The sequence below is a fragment of the Pan paniscus genome, chromosome 8, assembly GCF_029289425.2.
Source record: "Pan paniscus chromosome 8, NHGRI_mPanPan1-v2.0_pri, whole genome shotgun sequence".
Taxonomy (NCBI): domain Eukaryota; kingdom Metazoa; phylum Chordata; class Mammalia; order Primates; family Hominidae; genus Pan; species Pan paniscus.
This window is the reverse complement of record NC_073257.2, coordinates 106524418-106549624: the sequence shown is the minus strand read 5'-3', so window position 1 is coordinate 106549624 and position 25207 is coordinate 106524418. Positions and strand designations below refer to the sequence as shown.

The window sequence follows — 25207 nt, the reverse complement described above, 5'->3', positions numbered from 1 at the left end:
CCAGCCCATACATTTGTTTAATTAAAAAAAAAAAGTTATCACTTACTTCTAGAAGAGATTTGTATAATGGACTTACACAGTGAGGCCATTAAGAATAACTGCAATGGGCCAGGCACAGTGGCTCACGCCTGTAATCCCAACACTTTGGGAGGCCGAGGCGGGCGGATCACCTGAGGTCAGGAGTTCAAGACCAGCCTGGCTAACATGGTGAAACCCTGTCTCTACTAAAAATACAAAAAATTAACCGGGCGTGGTGGCAGGTGCCTGTAGTCCTAGCTACTCGGGAGGCTGAGGCAGGAGAATGGCGTGAACCTGGGAGGCGGAGCTTGCAGTAAGCTAAGATTGCGCCACTGCACTCCAGACTGGGTGACACAGCGAGACTCGGTCTCAAAAAAAAAAAGAACACCTGCAATGATAACTCTGTCTCTTGTTCCCAGCCAAGTGTTTTGAAAGGGATGCCTACAATCACTATCTCTATTTTCTCAGCTCCCTTTTCTTTTATTTTTTTATTTTTTTGAGACGGAGTTTCACTCTTTTAGCCCAGGCTGGAGTGCAATGGTGTGATCTCAGCTCACTGCAACCTCCGCCTCCCGGATTCAAGCGATTCTCCTGCCTCAGCCTCCCGAGTAGCTGGGATTACAGGCATGTGCCACCACCCTGGCTAATTTTGTATTTTTAGTAGAGACGGGGCTTCTCCATGTTGGTCAGGCTGGTCTTGAACTCCCGACCTCAGGTGATCCACCCACCTCGGCCTCCCAAAGTGCTGGGATTACAGGCGTGAGCCACTGCACCCGGCTCTCAGCTCCCTTTTCACTCTTTAACACACTTCAGTATGTATTCCCACTCCATTACCATACTATTTTGAGATTTCTCTTGCCAGCATGACCAATGATACTTATTGAAAAACCCAGTGGGTGCTATCTCTCTTAACAGCATTCCCTTAGCTTCTGCAATCCAATTATTTCTTTGCTCTCATCTTATTTCTCTGTCTTCTTCTGAGTACTTTTTGCAGATTCTACAGTAATTGCCTATTTGATTTTCTAGAACTTAAGTTCCATGAAGACAGGGACCGTAGTAGGCATAATAATTGCCCACCAAAGATGTCCAAGTCCTTATTAATAACCAGAAGCTATGAAAATGTTGCTGGACATGGTAAAAGGGACTCTACAGATATGATTAAGTCAAGGATCTTGAGATAGGGAGCTTATCCTGAATTATCTGGGTGGGCCTGAAGTAATCATCATGAGGTTCCTTATAAGTGAAAGAAGAAGGCAGGTTAGTCAGAGAGAGATTTGAAGATGCTACTCTGCTGGCTTTGAAGATGGAGCTATAGGCCCATGAGCTAAGGAATGTAGGCAGCCTCTAGAAGGTGGAAAAAGCAAGGAAATGGATTCTCCCCTAGAACTTCCTGAGGAAGCACAACCCTGCCAATACTTTGACTTAAACCCAGTGAAGTCTATTTCAGACTTCTGACCTCCAGAATTGTCAAACAGTAACTTTGTGTTGTTGTTGTATGTGTGTTTGTTTAAATTTTGTTTTTGTAGAGACAGAGTTTTCCTATGTTGCCCAGGCTGGTCTCAAACTCCTGACCTCAAGTAATCTTCCCACCTCAGCCTCCCAAAGTGCTGGGATTACAGGCATGAGCCACTGCGCCTCGCCTAATTTGTGGTGTTTAAAGCCACTAAGTTTGTGGTAGTTTGTTACAGTATTCATAGGGAACTAGCACAGAGACCACACCATGTTTGTTTGTTCATAGTTGTATTCTTAGTACCACAATATTTGCTGAATGAATACAAGGGGCAAAGTATTAACCATCTGTAATAGAATGGTAGCAAAGTAAATAGAAGGAATTAAAATTACATTTAATTGTATCTAAGATGGTGTTTAAGTAACATTATTTTACATACTGCTAAAAAAGAAAAAATGCTGCCAATTAAGCAATGGCATAATACCTTATCACTTGGAATATTTATTTATTTACTTAATTAATTTTTTTGGAGACAGAGTTTAGCTCTTATCGTCCAGGCTGGAGTGCAGTGGCACGATATTGGCTCACCGCAACCTTCCCCTCCCAGGTTAAAGCGATTCTCCTGCCTCAACCTCCCGAACAGCTGGGAATAGAGGTGCCTGCTACCACGCCTGGCTAATTTTTGTATTTTTAGTAGTGACGGGGTTTTACCATGTTAGCCTGACTGGTCTCAAACTCCTGACTTCAGGTGATCCGCCTGCCTTGACCTCCCAAGGTGCTGGGATTACAGGCGTGAGCCACTGTGTCCAGCCTGGAATATTTATCTTATGCATATTTTTAAAGCTATTTATAGCTCATTCAGATTTATTATATATCGCTCTTGTGCATATATGAAAAGAAAATAAGAAAAAGTTATTTCTATTTCTTCAGAGTCCAATTCTTCTAAATATTTTGCATTATTTATTGACTCATGGTGTGATGCACTAAAAAAGATACATTGTTTATGTAGTATTGCTGACAAAACTGTCTAACCTGAATCTAATCATGAAAAAATAATCAAATTCAAGTTGAGGGTCATTCCTCAAACAACTAGACTTAACTTTTGAAAAGTGACATTGTTACGACACATACAAAAGGCTGAGGAACTGTTCTGTTTTAAAGGAAACTAAAAAGAACAACTAAATACCACACATGACCCTGACTGGATCTCTACTAAAAATACAAAAATTAGCCAGGCATGGTGGCATGTGCCTGTAATCCCAGTTACTCAGGAGGCTGAGGCAGGAGAACTGCTTGAACCCAGAGGGCGGAGGTTGCAGTGAGCTGAGATTGTGCCACTGCACTCCAGCCTGGGTGACAGAGCGAGACTCTATCTCAAAAAAAAAGAAAAAGAAAAGAAAAAAAAGAATGCATAGTCCTTGAGGGAGAGTCCCAGGAGAACAAAGAGAACAGCAATTGCAGTACAGAGCTCCATCACGCAGGCTGGAGTGCAGTGGCGGGATCTCGGCTCACTACAACCTCCGTCTCCTGGGTTCAAGCAATTCTCCTTGCCTCAGCCTCCCAAGTAGCTCGAATTACAGGCCTATGCCACCACACCTGGCTAATTTTTGTATTTTTAGTAGAGACGGGATTTCACCACGTTGGCCAGGCTGGTCTCGAACTCCTGACCTCAGGTGATCCACCTGCCTCGGCCTCCCAAAATGCTGGGATTACAGGCATTAGCCACCGCACTCAGCCTGTGGTTCTTTTAAATAAGTATAACTGATATGTGAACCAAGATTACCAAATTTTCTCAAGAATAAAATCTACAGATAAAACTTTCGTGAGTTATTTATAGATTCAGCATATGTTATTCATTAACATAGTTAAAAACGTATTTTGTCAAATCATGACATGAAATAGGTATTCCAATATAGTCTACACTATTTTTAACTTATAAAGTAAGTGTGATTTGACTGACTGGTTTGTCAGTGAGCCTTGATACCACCAGTTAAGTTATATGGTGGTCACTTTACATAAATTCAATGACCTAACAGAGCTCATTTCAGCAGCAAATATACAGTGACCTAATAAGTCTGCAGCCAGGGTAAAAAAAAATATTTAAAACATATTCTAAAAAATCATTATCATAAGTGTAATAAAAGTAACAGTATTTTAATTTTCCCCAATTTTTCTCAGTATACCAGTTTAAACAAGTGCCTTTAAGTGAGGATTTTTGTTTGTTTTGAGACAGAGTCTCGCTCTGTCACCCACGCTGGAGTGCAGTGGCACAACCTCAGCTCACTGCAACCTCTGCCTCCTGGATTCAAGCAATTCTCATGCCTCAGCCTCCTGAGTAGCTGGGATTACAGGCATGCGCCTCCACACCCATGTAATTTTTGTATTTTTAGTAGAGACAGGATTTTGCCATGTTGGCAAGGCTGGTCTCAAACTCCTGGCCTCAAGTGATCCGCCTGCCTCAGTGTCCCAAAGTGCTAGGGTTATAGGCATGAGCCACCGCACGCAGCCTGAAGATATAATTTTAATATATTTTTTTCTTTTTTTAAAGTCTAGTGTAGGCTGGGTGCAGTGGCTCATACATAAACCCAGCACTTTGGGAGGCTGAGGTGGAAGGATCACTTGAGCCCAGGAGTTCAAGATCAGCCTGGGCAACATAGTGAAACCTTGTCTCAAAACAAAAAACACAAAACACAAAATAAAATTTAGCCTAAAATGTCAGTAATAGATATTTTGACTAGTCTCAATAAAGGCTTTTGGGATACTTTATAGAAATTGAGAAAGTGAACAATTCTAATGATTGGTAACAAAATGTTTTTGCATCTCAAGTAGTTAACAGTCTTCTGTATTCAATAAAGCTAAAGGAGAATCTAATTGAGTTACTGAGATAATTAAACCATCATTCTCAGCAAACTGTTCGCAAGAACAAAAAACCAAACACCGCATGTTCTCACTCATAGGTGGGAACTGAACAATGAGAACACTTGGACACAGGAAGGGGAACATCACACACGGGGGCCTGTCATGGGGTGGGGGGAGGGGGGAGGGATAGCATTAGGAGATATACCCAATGTAAATGACGAGTTAATGGGTGCAGCACACCAACATGGCACATGTATACATATGTAACAAACCTGCACATTGTGCACATGTACCCTAGAACTTAGTATAATTTAAAAAAAAAACAAAAAAAGTTGATTGAAAATTTATATATGCCCAACCAAAAAAATAAATTTGTTTTGTTTTTTTCATTTATGTAGTTTCTCTAATAGATTTGTTTTGATCAGTTATACTAATAATTGTAATAACACAAATTAGAAAAAACATTTAATATTTAGAATATTATGTATATCAGAAATAAAGCTAATTTTTAATTAATTTATATATTTGTAGCAGAAGTATAATGAGATTACTAAAAGACTTTTGGGCAGAAAAGTGGTACATTAGAATAAAATTCTGTGAGAGAAATGAAATAAAATACAGTAGTCCTCCACTTTCCCCAGTTTTGCTTTCTGAAGTTTCAGTTTCCTACGGTCAACAGTGGTCTGAAAATATTAAATGGCAAGTTCCAGAAATAAACAAGTCATAAGTTTTAAATTGCATGCTGTTCTAAATAGGGTGGTAAAATCTGGAGTGGTCCTGCTCCGTCCTGCCAAAGAGGGGAATCATCCCTCTATCCAGTGTAATCATGCTGTATATGCTACCCACCTGCCTAGTAGCCATCTCAGTTATAAGATCAACTGTTGTGGTATTGTAGAGCTTGTGTTTGAGTAATGCTTCTTTCACCTAAATTGTTAGAATAGTGTTATAATTGTTCTACTTTATTATTAGTTATTGCTGTTTATGTCTTATTGTGCCTAATTAATAAATTTTATCATAGGTATGTATGTACAGAAAAAACATAGTGTATATAGGATTCTGCACTATCTGCAGTTTCAGGACAAGTACAAAACCCTATATAGGCCGGGCAGGGTGGCTCACGCCTGTAATCCCAGCACTTTGGGAGGCCGAGGCGGGTGGATCGCCTGAGGTCAGGAGTTCGAGACTAGCCTGGTCAACACAGTGAAACCCCGTCTCTACTAAAAATACAAAAAATCAGCTGGGCATGGTGGCGGGCGCCTGTAATCCCAGCTACTTGGGAGGCTGAGGCAGGAGAATTGGTTGAACCCAGAAGGTGGAGGGTGCAGTGAGCCAAGATCATGCCATTGCACTCCAGCCTGGGCAACAAGAGCAAAACCCCGTCTCAAAAACAAAAACAAAACAAAAAAAAACCAAACCTATATATTCCACTTGGTGTCTTGGAATATATCCCCTGAGGATAAGCTGTATATGGCTTATAAGCTGTATATGGATAAGCTGTATATGCTGTATATGGCTATTACCAAAAAGACAAAACATAAGTGTTGGTGAGGTTGTTGAAAAAAAAACTTGCACACTGTTTATAGGAATGTAAATTAGTACAGCTATTATAGAAAACTGTATGGAAGTTCTTCAAAAAAAAAACTAAAAATAGAATTACTATATGGTCCAGCAATCTCACTTCTGGCTATTACCCAAAAGACCTGAAATCGGTATATCAAAAAGATACCTGCACTCCCATGTTCATTACAGCACTACTCAAAATAGCCAAGTTAAGGAATCAACATAAGGGTCCATCAACAGATGAATGGGATGAGAGAGTGTGTGTACGTATACAAAAGAATACTGTTCAGCCTTAACAAAGGAAGAAATTATGTCGTTTGGGAAAACATGGATGGAACTGGAGAACATTATGCTAAGTGAAATAAGGCAAAAAACAGAAAAGCAAATATTGCATGTTCTCACTTAAATGTGTAATCTAAAACCACTGAACTCATAGAAGCAAAGAGTAGAATAGTGGTTACCAGAGGCTTGGGGGTGGGGAAGACGATAATCAAAGAGTACAAAAAGCTCCAGTTAGAAAGGAGGAGTAACTTTAATTTTTTTGAGACAGGGTCTCACTCTATCGCCCAGGCACCATTTCGGCTTACTACAGCTTCAAGAGCCTGAACTCCAGCGATCTTTCCACCTCAGCCTCTTGAGTAGCTGGGACTACAGGTGCACACCACCACACCTGGCTAATTTTTTATTATTTGCAGAGATGAGGTCTCACTGTGTTGCTCAGGCTGGTCTTAAAACTCCTGGGCTCAAGCGATCTTCCCACCTTGGCCTCCCAAATGCTGGGATTACATGCCTGGGATTACAGGCATGAGCCACCATGCCTGGCCTGTTTTTTTTTTTTTTTTTTTTTTTGAGATCTATTACACAACATGGCAAATACAACTAATAACTGAGTTCTGTACATTTCACAGTCACTCAGAGAGTAAATCTCAAATTACTCTCATTACAAAAAATGTCAGATATTTCAGATGTTGGGCAGGTTAATTACTTTGTTTTAATTATACAACGTTATATTAAAAAAAATCATAATATCAGCCAGGCACAGTAGGTCACACTTGTAATCCCAGTACTACGGGAGACCAATGCAGGCGGGTCACTTGAGCCAGGAGTTCAAGATAAGCCTGGGAAACAGTGCCCTGTCTTAACACAAAATACAGAAAATTAGCCAAGCATGGTGGCTTGTGCCTGCAGTCCCAGCTACCTGGGAGGCTGAGGTGGAAGAATCACCAGGGACCAGGGGACCAGGAAGTCGAGGCTATAGTAAGTCATGATCACGCCATTGTACTCTAGCCTGGGTGACAGAGTGAGACCCTGTCTCAAAAAAATAAAAATAAAAAAAGAAATACAAGTTCAGAGAAAAAGCAAAACTGTAAAATATTAATGAAGAGCTTGTTAATATATTTTTCTTTAAATGGACTATGATATATGTAAATTCATTACAGTATTTAAACTCCACTACAGACTTCTTTTTTTTGAGACAGGGTCTTGCTGTGTTGTGCAGGCTAGAATGCAGTGGTCCAATCCTAGCTCACTGCTGTCTGGGAGTCCTGGGCTCAAGCGATCTTCCTGCCTCAACCTCCCAAAGTGCTGGGATTTACAGGTATGAGACACTGTGCCCAGCCTGGGGACACTTTTTTTTTTTTGAGACAGAGTTTTGCTCTTGTTGCCCAGGCTGGAGTGCAGTGGCACGATCTTGGCTCACTGCAACCTCCGCCTCCCAGATTCAAGCGATTCTCCTGCCTCAGCCTCCTGAGTAGCTGGGATAACAGGCGCGTGCCACCACGCCCAGCTAATTTTTGTATTTTCAGTAGAGACGAGGTTTCACCATGTTGGTCAGGCTGGTCTCGAACTCCTGAATATGGAATCTGCCCGCCTAGGCCTCCCAAAGTGCTGGGATTACAGGCGTGAGCCACCACGCCCGGCATGCCTAGGGACATTTTTAGAAAACTATAAGATGTCAACATTTAACCAGTGCTAAAAAATTAAATTATTTACAAGTAAACTTACGATGAAAAACTTTAAACTTCAACTTAAACATGTGAAGGGGATACAAGGTGTTCTTACAATTCATTCACAGAATACCTGAGTAAGAGTTTAAAGACTCTTTGCTCAAATCTAACTTTCTCTATAAGGACTGTCTTACGATCTTTTCAAATACTACAACCTGCCCCACCCTAAACCTAGCACTTTCCCCCTTTATCATCTCACACTTTTCTACAGCACTTATCTTTTAATATAACATGATTTACTTATTTGTTTGTTGTTTATTGTCTGTTTCTTTCTTCTAAACTGTAAGCATCATAAGGACAGAAATCATTTTGTTCATTGAGGTATTTCAAGTGCCTAGAACAATGCCTGACATATAGTCATAAGAGCACAATAAATATTTGTTGAGTAAACAAACATAGAAATGAACATGCAACAGAACAAAGTAACTTGTACCAGACAGCCACCCTATAGAGAGGTCTAACATTCTTCTATTTTAAGGCAAAGGTGAGAAGATGAAAGTTCTATAACTTCTAGTTAAAAATGGCAATTGAACATCACATCTTTCTTTGTTCTCCTGCAAAATCCAACTAAAAATACAGTAAAGAAAAAATAAATATTAACCCACAAGGACTACAAGAATGAAAAATTATACAGTAGATAGTTAATAGTATTTTAGAAATTGTAAATTAAATAAGTGTAGAATGTTAAAACTAAAATATCTACAGAGGAGGAAGCCAATAATCAGCAAGCCAATTCAGCTGTAAAACCCTGAAGGCTCAGAAGCTGAAGTTGTCAGGTACCCGTGAAATGGAGAAATAGAGCTAAAAATAGGATTGGGTGAAAGTCTGTATAAGGAGTAAATCCCCTCCCCTATCCTTTAGGGACAGGTACCTATCCTTCCCTTAACCTGGTAGAACATAGGAGGTTTACTCTCTAGAGGCACAGTCATGGAAAAGAGGGTTAGGAAGAGGGGGACAAGGCATCACACTGATATCAGGGCATGAGATAAAAGTTTATAAATTGCATGGTGAAATCTCCCGCAGCTCCCCCAGAAAGCTGGCAGCCTCAAGTACATATAAGCTCCTGGCAAGAGATAGAAAGATTCTTCACTGGGTAAATTGATAAGCCCAAGAAAAACAGACATAGAAATACAGACATTTGGGAGCTAATACAACATAGGATATTTTGATAAAGAGTGTAGATAAAATGCTTATATTTAAAAAACAGATGGAAACAAATACTTACATAACCAACATCAGGCCTGTAGCATGTGTATGCCCCTAAAATACTGTGTAAGACATCATGATATGGACCACCCTTAGGAGAGAAAAATGAAATTTGAAACTGTACAAATAATTGTCTCTAAGTTAATTTTCATATAACATGTTAATAAACTGTAGCATTTCCTAAATGACTAGTTTTAGCATATTTAATAAAAAATATTATAAATGTACTCTGCCAAGATGTTTTCCAAATTATGAATAAGAAATATTTAATACTGCAGATGGGTGCGGTGGCTCATGCCTGTAATCCCAGCACTTTAGGAGGTCGAGATGGGCAGGTCACTTGAGGCCAGGAGTTTGAGACCAGCTTGGCTAACATGGTGAAACCCCATCTCTACTACAAATACAAAAATTAGCTGGGCATGGTGTCATACGCCTGTAATTCCAGCTACTCGGGTGGCTGAGGCACAAGAATCGCTTGAACTCAGGAGGCAGTGGTTGCACTGAGCCAGGACTGTGCCACTGCACTCCAGCCTGGGCAATAGAGTGAGAATCTCTCAAAAAAAAAAAAAAAAAAAAAAAAAGAAATAGTACTAAATAACAACAACAACAAAAAGCCAAATAAACTTACTTGATGGATACAAGCTATATAATTTGTCAACAGTTTTTAAATCTTCTAGATTTGGTATAAGGGTATGATGAATACACACTGTTTCATTTTATAAAATACAGCATCAGCAGAAAAAAACCCATCAAGCTAAACTAAACTGTGTTAATAATTTTAATCTTAATGGTAAAAATTTTTATCTCATTTTATTTTTATCAATCTAAAGATAGAAGAATTCCATGTATAAAGACTTGAATCAGCTGGGTGTGGTGGCACATGCCTGTAATCCCATAATCCCAGCTACGCAGGAGGCTGATGCAGGAGGATTGCTTGAGCCTAGGAGTTTGAGTCCAGCCTGGGCAACACAGCAAGACCTGATCTCAAATTTAAAAAGAAATAAAAATAAAGACATGAGTCAAAGATAAAGTATATATAATGTAGTCATTTCTCTTTTCATAAGGTATAAGCAACTTCATAATAGCCTATGTACAAAGAAAACCATTTCTTCCTATTTTAATGATAATTCCGAAAATTTTTAAGTTTTGTGAAAAGTTCTTTATACTTTAACAATTTACTAGGCCAAAATATTAAGAATTCATATATCTTACAAAATAAAAAGCAAAATAAATTCACTGTAATAAAATTCATCAAGTGCCTACTACATAAAAGGTATTAAATGCTATGCTAACTATAATGTATTTCGGTCAGTGGAATAAAATAATAGAAATTCCTTTATAATTTTATAACTAGTTTTAGACTTTTTATACAGGGTCCCCAATTTCTATCGTTTTGCCTTTTTTAAAGTAATAGCTATTCATTTAAAGAATCTGTTGCCTTGGATATTGATAGATATTTTTTAAGTAATTACAAGCTGGTTAGAAACCCTCACCTTCTGAAAGATGTAGAGAGATGGAAATGTACGGGATATGTCCAACTTAATTAATTCCAGACTGGCCTCTCGATCAGCAACAGATACACCTGCATTTACCAAGCAGATACAATTTAAATGATCACTTGGCTCTAACAAGTCCAATTTTATAAATACAGAATGATCACACAGCATGTGTTATTTAAGTTAAAAGCTGAATAATCAAGAAATTATAAGAAATGTCACATAGCTTTTGTTAGAACTTGTTATTCTCTTGTACAAAGAAAATAGCTATACATTTATCAGAAAGTTATATGGTAAAGGATTTCTAATTCCAGTTTTTACAGAAGATACGGGCAGACCATCATTTCCATGGTAACAACTAGGAAAAAAAATTACAAATATCACATTTAAAAAATCATCAGAGAGCTATGGACACAGAGAGATCAATAGGATTTAAATTCCAGAAAAGTAAGAGTCTTTCCTTGGTGAGTAGACACCAGTGTCCATTTTTCTTCCTAGGGGTATCTGCCAGGTCTAGGTATGGGCTTAGGATCGAGCTCGCCAAAGACAAAGTCACTCTAGTTGGAGGAAGAGAAACCAGAAGAGCTACACATGGCCAAATAAAACTGATGTGATAGACAGGAATCTGGAGGAGCCCTGAATGTGTATCTGGTTTTCCCTATGGGACTTTTCTGAATGCAGAAGGCTGGGCTAGAAATGCAGAATAAAATCATCCAAAGTCACAAGGTCTTGAGAGGGCATATCATTGGAGGGAGATTACCTGTAGTCAAAATAGAACACTTTGGGCTGGGTGTGGTGGCTCATGCCTGTAATCCTAGCACTTTGGGAGGCCGAGGTGGGTGGATCACCTGAGGTCAGGAGTTCGAGACCAGCCTGACCAACACGGTGAAACGCTGTCTCTACTAAAAATTAGCCGGGCATGGTGGAGCACACCTGTAATCCCAGCTACTCAGGGGACTGAGGCAGGAGAATTGCTTGAACCTGGGAGGCAGAGATTGCAGTGAGCCAAGATCTTGCCACTGCACTCCAGCCTGGGCGACAGGGTGAGCGTCTCAAAAAAAAAAAAAAACACTTTTTCCCATCAAGAAATTTGAAACTCAAGATAAACTAAGTCTATCTAAAGCTACAACCTTGCCCCAACCTAGATCAATTAATGGTTGAATTGAGGTGATAAGCCCTTAATCGAACTGCCTAACAGGAAAGAGCAGCTTCCTCTGCAGGGGAAACCTCAGCTTTGGTTTCTACATTCTTTTTATATACAATGTCTGGCATACAATTTAAACATTTAAGATATACAAAGAAGCAGAAAATGTGACTTACAACCACTTTAAAGGGGAAATAAGGGGAAAAACAGCCGACAGAGGCAGACCTGCAGATGATGCAGTATTGGAATTAACAGGCAATGGCACTATCTGTTATAAATATGTTAAAGAAAATATCTGGCTGATATGCGCTAGAGAAAAAAATAATAATAAATTTTAAAAAGAAAATAGAGGAAAAGATGGCAGAAGGAACATGGGATGGGAAGATGAATTTCAACAGAGAAACAGAATGTATAAAAAGAACCAAGTGAACATTCTACAATTACAAAGCACATCTGAAATTAAAAGCCCATTTTAAAAGCCCACAGATTTAGATTTAATAGCAGACTAGATAAACCAGAAGAAAGGATTAGTGAATTTGATGACAGATCAATAAAAATCAATGAAACTGAAGCAGAGAGAGAGAGAGAGAGAGAGAGAGAGAGAGAAACAATTGGCCAGGCACAGTGGTTCATGCCTGCAATCCCAGCACTTTGGAAGGCCAAGGCAGGATTGCTTGAGGCCAGGAGTTTGAGACTAGCCAGGGAAACATAGAGAGACCCCATCCCTATATGATGAATTAAAATTTTTTTCAATTATATAAAATTATATCTATCCCCCACCAAAAAAAGAAAAAAAAAGAGAGAGTATAAGAGGCTTGTGAAACACTGTTAAATGGTCTACTATACATGTAATTGGAGTCCAGAAGGAAAACAGGCAAGAAAGGGCAGAAGCAATATTTAAAAAGACAATGACCAAAAAGTTAAATGACACATGCAAATTATACATATCCAGGAAATAAGAAAACAGTAATTTATGTAGACACTGCTTCTGACTAGAACTCTTCATTACATTCAATTAATTTCTACTAAAGTGCAATTTTCACCATTTATTCTTTTTCTTTGGAGATGAAGTCTGTTACCCAGGCTGGAGTGCAATGGCGTGATCTCAGCTCACTGTAACCTCTGCCTCCCAGGTTCAAGACATTCTCCCTGCCTCAGCCTCCCAAGTAGCTGGGATTGCACGCACCTGCCACCACGCCTGGCTAATTTTTGTTTTTTTAGTAGAGATGGGGTTTCGCCATGTTGTCCAGGCTGGTTTCAAACTCCTGACCTCAGGTGATCCACCTGCCTTGGCCCCCCAAAGTGCCAGGATTACAGGTGTGAGCCATCCGCCCAGCCTCACCATTTATTATTGAAAAAATATTTCAGAAGTGAATACTTATAATTTTAATTCTCATAATTTCAATGCTTCATAAAAATGAGTCAAAAATGATGAAATAGCTGCTGTCTGCCAGTATAAACTTCTTTACCTTTTACGTACTTTTAGTTCTCCACAAATAGCTGACATAGCTAAGAGGTCTTAGGATGATACTTACATGAACTTTTCTGTAAATCAAGTCTTTTTTCTAGCCTTGTTTACTGAAAGGGTTAAGATTAAATAAGATGATATATGTAAAGTGATTACTACAGCTTCTGATACATGCTCAGTATCTGAATTTTCATCCTAAAATTCTTATTTAAAAAAAGAAATCACACCTTCTGTATCATTCTCTGAACTTGTTTCACTGAAACTTTTCCACCGTTCTTTTGCTCTTGAGAGGAAGATTTCATAAAGTTCTGGGGGTTGGGGGGAGAACAAAAATGTATGAATAATAGGAAAGAAATATATTTGCAAATTTTAACTTTTACTCTTTACCTATTACCGGCCAGGTCTCTCTGATGTAGCAAGCATCAAAAAAGTGGCAAATCTAAGTACTTGATTCTACCAAAACTATTCATTATATACCCAGAAAGAAAGTAAATAAAATTACTGCAGAGTAATCATCCATACAGAATGTACATATGAGGCAGAAAGAGATGCTTCTGCTAAGAAGTATCATTGCGGAACAGCAGAAAAAAATGATTTTTGGAGTCAATCAGACCTAGATTCAAATTCTGGCTCTGCCATTTACTATCTGAGGGACTTCAAGAAAGTTATTTAGCTACCCTGGAACTCAGCTTTCTTTACCTGTAAACCAGAGAAAAACAACACCTACTCATAGGGTTACTGATGATTAAATAAGATAATATATGTAAAGCTCCTGGCACCTCATAGCACTTCAGTAGATGCTCGATCTTGCTTTCTATCACTACTGAAACTGGTTTCTCCATTATGATATTGCTATCTAAAGCTACTTATATTTCACACAGACTTGGTGTGTGTCACCAACAAACAAAATCTCTACCCCTATCTTTTTAATTTAAGTGCCTAGTCACGGCACTCCCATATGCAGGGTCTCATAAAAACTTCAGGACAGGAAAGATTTCAAAAGTTTTCTCAATTCCCAAATTTTTTTGGTCTTTATTTTGTAACTAACTATTGCAGATATTTGAAACTACATAAAAATAGGACATTTCAGGGACAGAAGAATAGAAAAAAATATGTCTTGCCCAAACACCAAAGTTTATATATTGTCCAAAATAAGTTTTTTGCTTCAATTAATTCTTTTTAAAATTTTATTCATTTTTAAAGGTAATACAAGAACATGGTTTTAAAAAATTTCAAAAAGTAGGCCGGGCATGGTGGCTCATGCCTGTAATCCCAGCACTTTGGGAGGCCGAGGCGGGTGGATCACCTGAGGTCAGGAGTTTGAGACCAGTCTGGCCAACATGGTGAAACCTTGTCTCTACTAAAAATACAAAAAATTTAGCTGGGCATGGTGGTGCATGCCTGTAATCCCAGATACTTGGGAGGCTGAGGCAGGAGAATCACTTGAGCCCGGGAGGCAGAGGTTGCTGTGAGCAGAGATCGCACCACTGCACTCCAGTCTGGGCAACAAAGCGAGACTCCATTTAAAAAAAAAAAAAAATTTTTTTTCAAAAAGTACAAAATAGTATAGAGAGAAAAATAAATTTCCTTTCCTCAGATGCAAGTGTGGTTATCAGAGCTCTAATTCTTCCAAGAATGAAAATATGCATGCACAAGCATATACATAAATATATAATCCTTTTTTAAAAAATTAAAGTGGCAACATGTTTCATGCACTGGTCTGTATCTTACTTTGTTATATTAGAGGTTGTTCCACGTTAGTAGATATAGATCTGCTTTTGTTTCTTTTAAACAACTGCATAATTTTCCAAAGTAATGACTATACCATAACGAGTATTCTTATATTGCCAAGAAGCATATCATTATCAAATATCTGACTAGATATATTTCAAACAGACTCTTACTATTCTAATCTTTTCTCCCTTCTATTTACTTTTCATTATTACTAATGGTTTGGAAAGAAGAAATTAAAAAAAAAAACAACTTAGAATTCCTATTCTTCTTCTTCTTATTTTTTGAGACAGGGTCTTTCTCTGTTGCCCAGACTGGAATGCAGTGGTGTGACCTCAGCTCATTGCAACCTCCCCCTCCCGGGTTCAAGCAATTCTCAGCCTCCTGAGTAGCTGGGATTACTGGCATGCACCAACACATCCAGTTAATTTTTTGTATTTTCAGTAGAGTCAGGGTTTCACCATGTTGGCCAGGCTGGTCTTGAACTCCTGGCCTCATGTGATCCACCTGCCTCAGCCTCCCAAAGTGCTAGGATTACAGGCGTAAGCCACCACACCAGGCAAAATTCCTATTATTTATGCCTGGCTCCATCAGTGATTTCATAGAAGAGATGAATATAAGGTTAAAATTTATACATATAATTATTTGGGGGTTATTAGGTATAAAATTGTAAGTTTTTTAAAAAAATTCAAACTGGTTCTAAGACAGTCAGCTTCAATATTATACCCAAATTTTAAAACTATCTAAAAAAAAAGGGGGCTCACCAGACAAACCCATCAGTTTTATAAGTCATAAAATTGATCTAATAATAAAAATGTGGTAATGATTTCAAAACATCAAAGGACATCTCTCCAGTAAGATTTACAGTTAAGAAGACCTGCATCTCAGTTCACTTTGATGCTTAGGTCCTCATGTCACACTTACTTTGCTTTGAATCTGCAAAGGGAGAGTTTGAAGCAGGCTTAAAGATGATACTTTGGACTTGAACAGAGAATACTTTGATTTCAGTGTATATTTTGCTTTCTGATTTCGTGACAATTATGATATTATCCATACTCTCAGCAAAATGCACTTTCACTATTGTTTTATATTATCACAAATAACTGTTAGAACACTCCTTTCATATTCTTACCCCTATTTTACAGGTGAAGAAAAACTAAGATTTCTAGATGTTAAGTAATATGCCCAAGGTCACAAACCTAATATATATGGTGGAACCAAGATTTGAACCATATTTGACTGACTTTAGAGCCCTTACTCTTAGCTACTATTCTCTAATGATTATAAATTTCATGACTAAAACAAGTCAAATTACTAAAGCCATTCAAAAGTAAACAAGATTAACAAAAATAAATGTACTTCAATCCAATTTTAGCATCTTTTCCGCACTAATAAAAAAGGAGAGAATAAACACACATTCCATTCTTGAATACATAAATGTTTAGTGAAGAAAATCGAAAATTATATTGGAAATAAACGACTCAGTTATGTTACAAAACTATAAATTTCAAGCTAAAAACGAACCTTTTGATTATAGTATCACAAAACGTTAACACCAATTTAACCAATATTTTAATGTCTAAGTTATCAAGATAAATCAGATTCTAAAGCCAGTTATCAATAAAAATTGCAAACAAAACTTCATATAACCATCAATACCTCATTACCTGTTTGCAAAATTGATTCTTAAGACTTTAAACAATTACAGTATGTTCAAAAATTCTTATTATGTATTTAGAAAATCTAACTGAAAGTTCTGACTATAATTTAAAAACATTCAATCTGTTCCAAACTCAGAAAGCAAAAGTAATCTCTGTTTATATTTGGAGAGAACAGTTAAGTCATATAAAATCTAACTTTTTCTAAGTTAAATAAAAACTTAATTCTTCCTTTAAATTCTATTCTAAAAGTTTTTAAGTTCTTTGAAAATAACATGTTGGCTGGGCACAGTGGCTCATGCCTGTAATCCCAGCACTTTGGGAGGCCGAGGTGGGCCTATCACTGGAGGTCAAGAGTTCGAGACCAGCCTGGCCAACATGGCGAAACCCCATCTCTACTAAAAATACAAAAATTAGTCAGTGTGGTGGCAGGCCCCTGTAATCTCAGCTACTTGGGAGGCTGAGGCAGGGACAACTGCTTGAACCCAGGAGGCAGGGGCTGCAGTGAGCTGAGAGAGCACCACTGCACTCTAGCCTCAGCGACAGAGCAAGACTCCATCTCAAAAATAAATACATAAAAATAAATAAATAAAATAATATGTTTATTAAGGAGACTTGTGAAAATCAAATTTTAAAATCATACATAATCATAATATCCAAAGTTGGCATTGCTTTTCAGACAAAGGGTAAACATTTAATTTTTGTTATAATTCTGTCCAATTATATATAATGCTGATTGCTGCAATGAACATTTTTGTAGAAAAGCTTTTGCATCCAATCCTGGCTATTTCCTCAGAGTAAATTCTTAGACCTGAAATAAACAGTCAAAGGTTATTTGTTTGAGACCTTTGGTAAATATTTATGAATGATTTTCAGTCATCCTCGTATGGGTAATTCTCATTCATTTTAATCTCTTTTGAGGGATGAAAAACAGTACTTGGATGTTAACATATATGTCTTTTTTATAGAATGGCAGGAAAAAATATATGTCTTTGATTTGGCTATCTCAAGGAAAACAGTTAAATAAATTATAGTACAGCCAAATTGTGGAATACAATGTAGCTGCAGTACATATGAGACAGACTTGTATGTACTAACATGGAAGATGTTCAAGATAGATTATAGTGTGAAGAAAGAAAGCCACAGAATAACCTTATGGCATAAATTGTGGGTGAAAAAATAAAAAAGAAAAGCTTTAAAATTGATCATATGTAGATGCACACTTTATGTACATAGAAAAAAGACCAGAAAGAATATACATCAAATTGCTAACAGTGTTTACAGTAGGATCAAGAATAGCAGTTCAGGTGGAAGAGCAAACACTTGTACCTTCTCATTACTTTAACTTTTTCCAATAAATATAAAAAGAAAAATTTTAGAAGTAACAGTGACAATATATTATTTCTAGTATTAAAGTCCTTAAGTCTTTATGTGGTGCCATTGTCTAGCATTAACATTATCATTTAGACCAATTTAGCACATTTTATTATTAACTATTTATTTATTTAGAGACAGGGTCTCACTCTGTCGCCCAGGCTGGAGTGCAGTGGCACAATCACAGCTCATTGCACCTCCTGAGCTCAAGCGATCCTCCCACCTCACCCTCTCGAGTGGTGTGACCACATGCGGGCTGCCTGGCTAATTTTGAGATTTTTTTTGTAGAGACGGGGTCTCGCTATGTTGCCCAGGCTGGTCTCAAACTCCTGGGCTCAAGAGACCTATCCGCCTCAGCCTCCTGAAGTGCTGGGATTACAGACATGAGCCACCATGCCTGGCCTATAAACTATTTTACTTTCCTCTATTTGATATTATTCTAATTTTATCTAATTTTAAAAATTTATTTATTTATTTATTCTATTTTATTTTTGAGATGGAGTTTCGCTCTTGTTGCCCAGGCTGGAGTGCAATGACGCAATCTCGGCTCACTGCAACCTTCGCCTCCTGGGTTCAAGCGATTCTCCTGCCTCAGCCTCCCGAGTAGCTGGGATTACAGACATGCGCCACCACGCCCAGCTAATTTTGTATTTTTAGTAGAGACGGGGTTTCTCCATGTTGGTCAGACTGGTCTCAAATTCCCGACCTCAGTTGATCCACCCGTGTTGGCCTCCCAAAGTGCTGGGATTACAGGCGTGAGCCACCGCGCCTGGCCAAATTATTTATTTATTAATTTAGAGACAGAGTCGTGCTCTGTAGCCCTGTTTGGAGTGCTGCGGCACAATCATAGCTCACTGTAACCTTAAACTCCTGGGCTCAAGCAATCCTCCCATCTAAACCTCCCAAGTAGCTAGGACTACAGGCATGAGCCACCATATCCAGCTTAATTTTTTAAAAATTCATCAAAACTACTCTGCAAGCCAGGCACGGTGGCTTACACCTGTAATCCCAGCACTTTGGGAGGCTGAGGCAAGTGGATCACTTGAGGCCAGGAGTTTGAGACCAGCCTGGCCAGCATGGCAAAACCCCATCTCTACTAAAAACACAAAAAATTAGCCAGGCGTGGTGGTACACACCTGTAGTCCCAGCTACTCAGGAGGCTGAGGCAGGAGGATCGCTTGAACCCGGGAGGCGGAGGTTACAGTGAGCCGAGACTGCGCCACTGCCCTCCAGCACAGCAACAGAGCGAGACTCCATCTCAAAAACAAAAACAAAAACAAACTACTCTACATTTTGCGCCTATCCACCAAAGTTTAAGAAACTTAAGAAAATAATATAACTCTTTGAAAGTCTTATTTCTTCTTCTGTTCTTTAAAGGTTTTTTTTTTCTTTTTTTGAGACAGAGTCTCGCTCTGTAGCCCAGGCTGGAGTGCAGTGGCTTGATCTCGGCTCACCGCAACCTCCGCCTCCCGGGTTCAAGCAATTCTCCTGCCTCAGCCTCCCAGCACACGCTGCCACATCTGACTAATTTTTCGTATTTTAGTAGAGAAGGGGTTTCACCGTGTTGCCCAGGCCGGTCTCGAAATCCTGAGCTCAGGCAATCCACCTGCCTTGGCCTCCCAAAGTGCTGGGATTACAGGCATGAGCCACCATGCCCGGCTAAAGTTTTTTCTTTATGCAGCTAATCAAGTTATAAACTTTAAAATTATTTATTTGTTTATTTATTCATTCATTCATTCATTTATTCATTCATTCATTTGAGATAGAGTCTCGCTCTTTTGCCCAGGCTGGAGTGCACAGGCGTGATCTCGGCTCACTGCAGCCTCTGCCTCCTGGGTTCAAGTGATTCTTCCACCTCAGCCTCCCGAGTAGCTGGGATTACAGGCATGTGTCACCATGCCCAGCTAATTTTTGTATTTTTACTAGAGACAGGGTTTCGCTATGTTGGCTGGGCTGGTCTTGAACTCCTGACTTCAGGTGATCCACTTGCCTTGGCCTCCCAAAGTGCTGGGATTACAGGCATGAGCCACTGCGCCCGGCCTAAACTTTTTAAATAAAAAAAAAAAAAACCCAAAATGACTGGTTTAGGTAAAGAAGGAGGAAAAGAAACTTTTAGCCTTCCTCCAGTATTTATGTTTTCTGTATAAAAGTGAAGCCTTTTCATAATTGACTATTTTCTTTTTTCTTGTATATACTTATTATCCACTGCCAAGTAGAATCCCAGAAGTTTTTGATATTTGAATGCCAAGAAGATTATTGATAGTTGTGAACTAAAGGGAAAACCATAAATCTTTATATAAAATGTAATAACTTATTAAATCATAACAGGTTTTGGGGGGATGAAGCATGCTTTTAAAATGACATTATATATGATAAAGGCCATTTATTTTAATGGTCACTCTACTAATCTGCTATGTAACTCTGTAGATGGCTATTTGTACATGTGGGAATAACTGAACGTAGAATACAAACCAGGAGTGATATTTAGTTCATTTCCTACAGCTAGACTCCAAACTTTCCCACGGACACTAGGGGGCAATCCCTGCCACCACAATTCTCGAACTCTTCTTGTACTACGCCTAGAATTAAAGGAGGAGAAAAAAGGAGAAAGTTACTTTTTATACCAAAAATACTAGTTGCATGATGGATTATCTTTAGTCTATGGCCAAGTGATCAAGTCATTTTTAGGACTATAGAGAATTAAGTATGTAATGCATTCTTTTCTTTGCATTCATGCTTGCAGGCAACAACAGCCTACAAGATGTATAGGATCCCAAAGGGGCAACAGTAATCTAAAGGGAACTGCGTTTTATAAATGTCAATGAGAGAATCAGAAATATGCAGTCAATTATTTAAAAAACAGGATAAAAGGGACATAAAAATGTATCACCAATTCAGCACCAAAAACAAAACAACCAAGAATCTACAGTGGGAAGGCCCTAGTTTTTGAGAAGCAGTAAAGTCTGCTAAAAAAAAAACTGTCGGCTTTAAAGTCAGATAGATCTGAGATCCAATCTAGTTTAACCATTAATTAAATGTATAACCTTGGGCAAATCACTTAACCTCTCTGACCTTGAGTTTCCTTATGAGATAAATGGGAGTAAAAATACATACACCTTATAAAAGTTCTAAGAATCAAATGCAATTACTTATGTAAAGTGCCTCAGATAATATGTCACACTGTGCCAATATTCAACAAATTCCCAATGTACAAACTACAGTAGGCATTGCAGAAGATATCCCCAACCCTCCAGTCGAGAGGGAAGATAAGGCATATTTTAAAATGTTATGTAAAAAGGCAATAAGAAAGAAATTCTGTCATTTGCAACAACACAGATGAACCTGTAGGATATTGTGCCACGTGAAATAAAGCAGGCACAGAAAAATCAACACATAACCTCACTTATATGTGGAATCCAAAAAAATCAATCTCATAAAAGTAGGGGGTAGAATGGTGGTTATGGCCGGGGAGCGGGGAGTAAAGTGAATGGAGAAAGGTGAGATGTTGATCAAAGGGTACAAACTTCCGTTAGAAGAAATAAGTGTTAGTGACCTATTACATAGAATGGTGACTATAATAAATACTAATGAACTGTATGTTTCAAAATTGCTAAATGAGCAGATTTTAAATGTTTTACCACAAAATACTGAGAAATACGTGAGCTGATGGATGTTTTAATTAGCTTGATTTAATCATTCCATAATGTAAACATATACCAAAACATCACATTGCACCAGGCAGGTGGCTCACACCTGTAATCCTAGCACTTTGAGAGGCCAAGGCAGGCAGATTGCTTGAACCCAAAAGTTCGAGACCAGCCTGGGCAACACAGTGAGACCCCATATCTATAAAAAAAATACAAAACTTAGCTGGACGTGTTGGCACATACCTGTAGTCCCAGCTACTCAGGAGGCTGAGGCAGGAGGATCACCTGAGCCCAGGGAGGTCGGGGTTGCGGTGAGCCTTGATCTCGCCACTACACCCCAGCCTGGGCAACAGAGTGAGACCTCGTCTTGAAAAAAAAAAAAAACCCTCAAAAAACACATCACGGTAGGGTGCAGTGGCTCACACCTATAATTCCAGCACTTTGGGAAGTCAAGGCAGGCTGATCACTTGAGGCCAGGAGTTTGAGACTAGCCTGGCCAATATGGTGAAGCCCTGTTTCTACTAAATATACAAAACAATTAGCCGGGTATGGTGGCAGATGCCTGTAGTCCCTGCTACTAGGGAGACTAAGGCATAAGAATCGTCTGAATCCAGGAGGTAGAGGTTGCAGTGAGCTGAGATCGCGCCACTGCACTCCAGCCTGGGTGACAGAGGGAGACTCTGTCTCAAAACAAAACAAAAACAAAAACAAAAAAACAAATCACACTGTACCATATAAATATATACAATTATTATTTATCATTAAAAAGATGCTGGCAAAATAACTTAAAAATGAATAAATAAATGCAAAGGCAAGATAAGTATATTAGTCTCAAAGTATGATGATGGGACATTTACATAAGGGAAAGATCATACATATTTCCTTGATTATGAGATAAACACTTTAAAAATCATTTTAACATTAATAAGTGCATCTTCTAATACATTTATATATTTAATATTCTCTTTCCAAATAACTGCTATTACATCAATAGTGCGTCTTACAATTGATGGTATGTTAGCATTAAGAAAATACAGTAACTAGGCTGGGCACGGTGGCTCACGCCTGTAATCTCAGCACTTGGGGAGGCCGAGGCAGGCAGATCACAAGGTCAGGAGATCGAGACCATCCTGTGAATGGTGAAACCCCGTCTCTACTAAAAATACAAAAAATTAGCAGGGCGTGGTGGCGAGTGCCTGTAGTCCCAGCTACTCGGGAGGCTGAGGTGGGAGAATGGCATGAACCCGGGAGGCGGAGCTTGCAGTGAGCCGAGATTGTGCCACTGCACTCTAGCCTGGGCAAAAGAGCGAGACTCCGTCTCAGAAAAAAAAAAAAAAAAAAGAAAACACAGTAACCAAAGACATTAAAAGTTTCATAAATCAATTAGCATTTCAGTTGGGTCCCAAAGGATAGGTAAGATTTAGCAGACACCATGGTGAAACCCCATCTCCACTAAAAATACAAAAAAAAAAAAATTAGCCAGGCGCGGTGGCAGGCGCCTGTAGTCCCAGCTACTCGGGAGGCTGAGGCCAGAGAATGGTGTGAACCCGGGAGGCGGAGCTTGCAGTGAGCGGAGACCACGCCACTGCACTCCAGCCTGGGTGACAGAGCGAGACTCCGTCTCAAAAAAAAAAAAAAAAAAAAAAAGATTTAGCCGACACAGAGGATGGTCAGTAAGGGAAGTAGGTGGTAGACACTGAGGGATTTACAAAAGCAAAGGCACAGATGCAAATATGGAAATTTTCAGGCATTAATTAATAGTATAATTTAGCCAAAGCATAAAATATATGCTGGAAATAATAAAAATACAGAATCAGAAACATGAGATCTCAGCGCACCAGCATGGCACATGTATACATATGTAACTAACCTGCACATTGTGCACATGTACCCTAAAACTTAAAGTATAATAACAATAAATTTTAAAAAAAAGAAAGAAACATGAGATCTTCGGAGACAAATGGGAATTTAGGAGAAGTCTGCTTACTTACATTACTTCCCAATTGGGCAGTATTTCATTGATCCAAATTACCATTGCACTTGCAATATTTTCTTCCTGCTTAAATCGTTCTTTCATGATTCTTTTTCTTTTATGTGCTTCCTTAATTTCTGTTTTAAACGAGTAAAAATTATTTCAATACAAATAAGCTAGATCAAAATCCTCTTCTCCATTTACCTAAACTCTACAAAATAGACTTTCTCAAAAAGAATATTATCATAAGAGGAAGGAAGGAAATAAGGGAGGGAGGGACAGGGAAAGAAAGGGAGGGAAAAAGTGAAAGTAAATGAACTTGATTAACATAATTTTCTATTCTTTGTTTTCTCTTTTTTTAGAGATGGGCCTCGCCACGTTGCTCAGGTGGCCTTGAACTCCTGGACTTAAATAAATCCTCATATCTCAACTTTCTGAACAGCTTGGACTACACATGTGTGCCACCATGCCCAGTTGTTAACATAATTTTAAAATAACATCTCCTGTTCTACTATAAAAGTAAGTGGAATAAAAGGTCAGAAAAATAATTTAAGTAGATTACTTTATCACATATTTCTATTTACACTAAATCTATGAAGTCAAATTTCTTATGAATTAACTATATAAAAAACAAACAACTGTGGGCAACTAACCAATGCCCATTTTTCCTACAAGGGTTTATAAATTTTCTGACATAACCCACATGACATTCCAAAATGGTTTTGTCAGTAGCATTATTAGTATAATAACTCTTTTTAATATGGTGTTTCACTTTACTAGTTTGAAATTTTAAAATGTCCCCCAAAACACATATATTAACAGTACATCTCTTAGATTCTGAGGCAAAAGTTAGAGGAAGAAAATATCTCTCTGAAAATCAAAGGTGACAATTTCAGAAGAAGAGATGTCTCAAATACAGACGAAAGTGAGTCATAAATCAAAACTTTATGTAATTTTAGAACCAGTGAGGATGTCAGAGACCAGCTAGCCAAACTGTTTTCAAATTGTTTTTTCAGATATGCCTCAGACCATCTTGAGGGGCAAGCAGAAGGCCAAGTAAACAATCTCTACTTTCTTTCTTTCTTTCTTCTTTTTTTGAAACAGAGTCTCGCTCTGTTGCCCAGGCTGCAGTGCAGTGGTGCGATCTCTGCTCACTGCAACCTCTACCTCCCGGGATCAAGCAATTCTCCTGCCTCAGCCTCTCCAGTAGCTGGCATTACAGGGTCACACCACCATGCCCAGCTAATTTTTTGTATTTTTAGTAGAGACAGAGTTTCACCATGCTGGCCAGGCTGGTCTCAAACACCTGACCTCACGATCTGCCTGCCTTAGCCTCCCGAAGTGCTGGGGTTATAGGCGTGAGCTACCGCATCTGGCCGACAATCTCTACTTTCTTTTATTTGTTTTATGTATTCATATTCTATATAAGATTTCTTGGGAGAATGTTCCACTGCTTTACCAACAACAACAAAAAATGATGAAAGAGAAGCTTCAAAGCCCTGATTAAGCTGACCTGCCTCTCACATGTTACGCATGAGAAAACTAACATCAGGCCTGTTCAGAGTATCACACCAAGGTAGTATCAAACAAGGTTAAAGCTGTGGCCTTCTGATTCCTC

The 25207-nt window shown here is 38.7% G+C and overlaps 1 protein-coding gene across 5 annotated transcripts in view; it reads right to left on the bottom strand.

Annotated features, from left to right (window-relative positions):
- Positions 1–25207, bottom strand: part of TBC1D12 (TBC1 domain family member 12) — a 136283-nt gene that overhangs the window by 14661 nt on the left and 96415 nt on the right. For all 5 annotated transcript variants that reach the window (XM_034931130.3, XM_024930489.4, XM_055093163.2 and 2 more), the window contains 5 exons: positions 23609–23726; positions 20443–20549; positions 13435–13515; positions 10593–10681; positions 9119–9190 (listed from right to left, as the gene is read on the bottom strand). In XM_034931130.3, coding sequence (XP_034787021.1) covers positions 9119–9190; positions 10593–10681; positions 13435–13515; positions 20443–20549; positions 23609–23726 — 467 coding nt within the window. The remainder of the gene's footprint in view (positions 1–9118; positions 9191–10592; positions 10682–13434; positions 13516–20442; positions 20550–23608; positions 23727–25207) is intronic.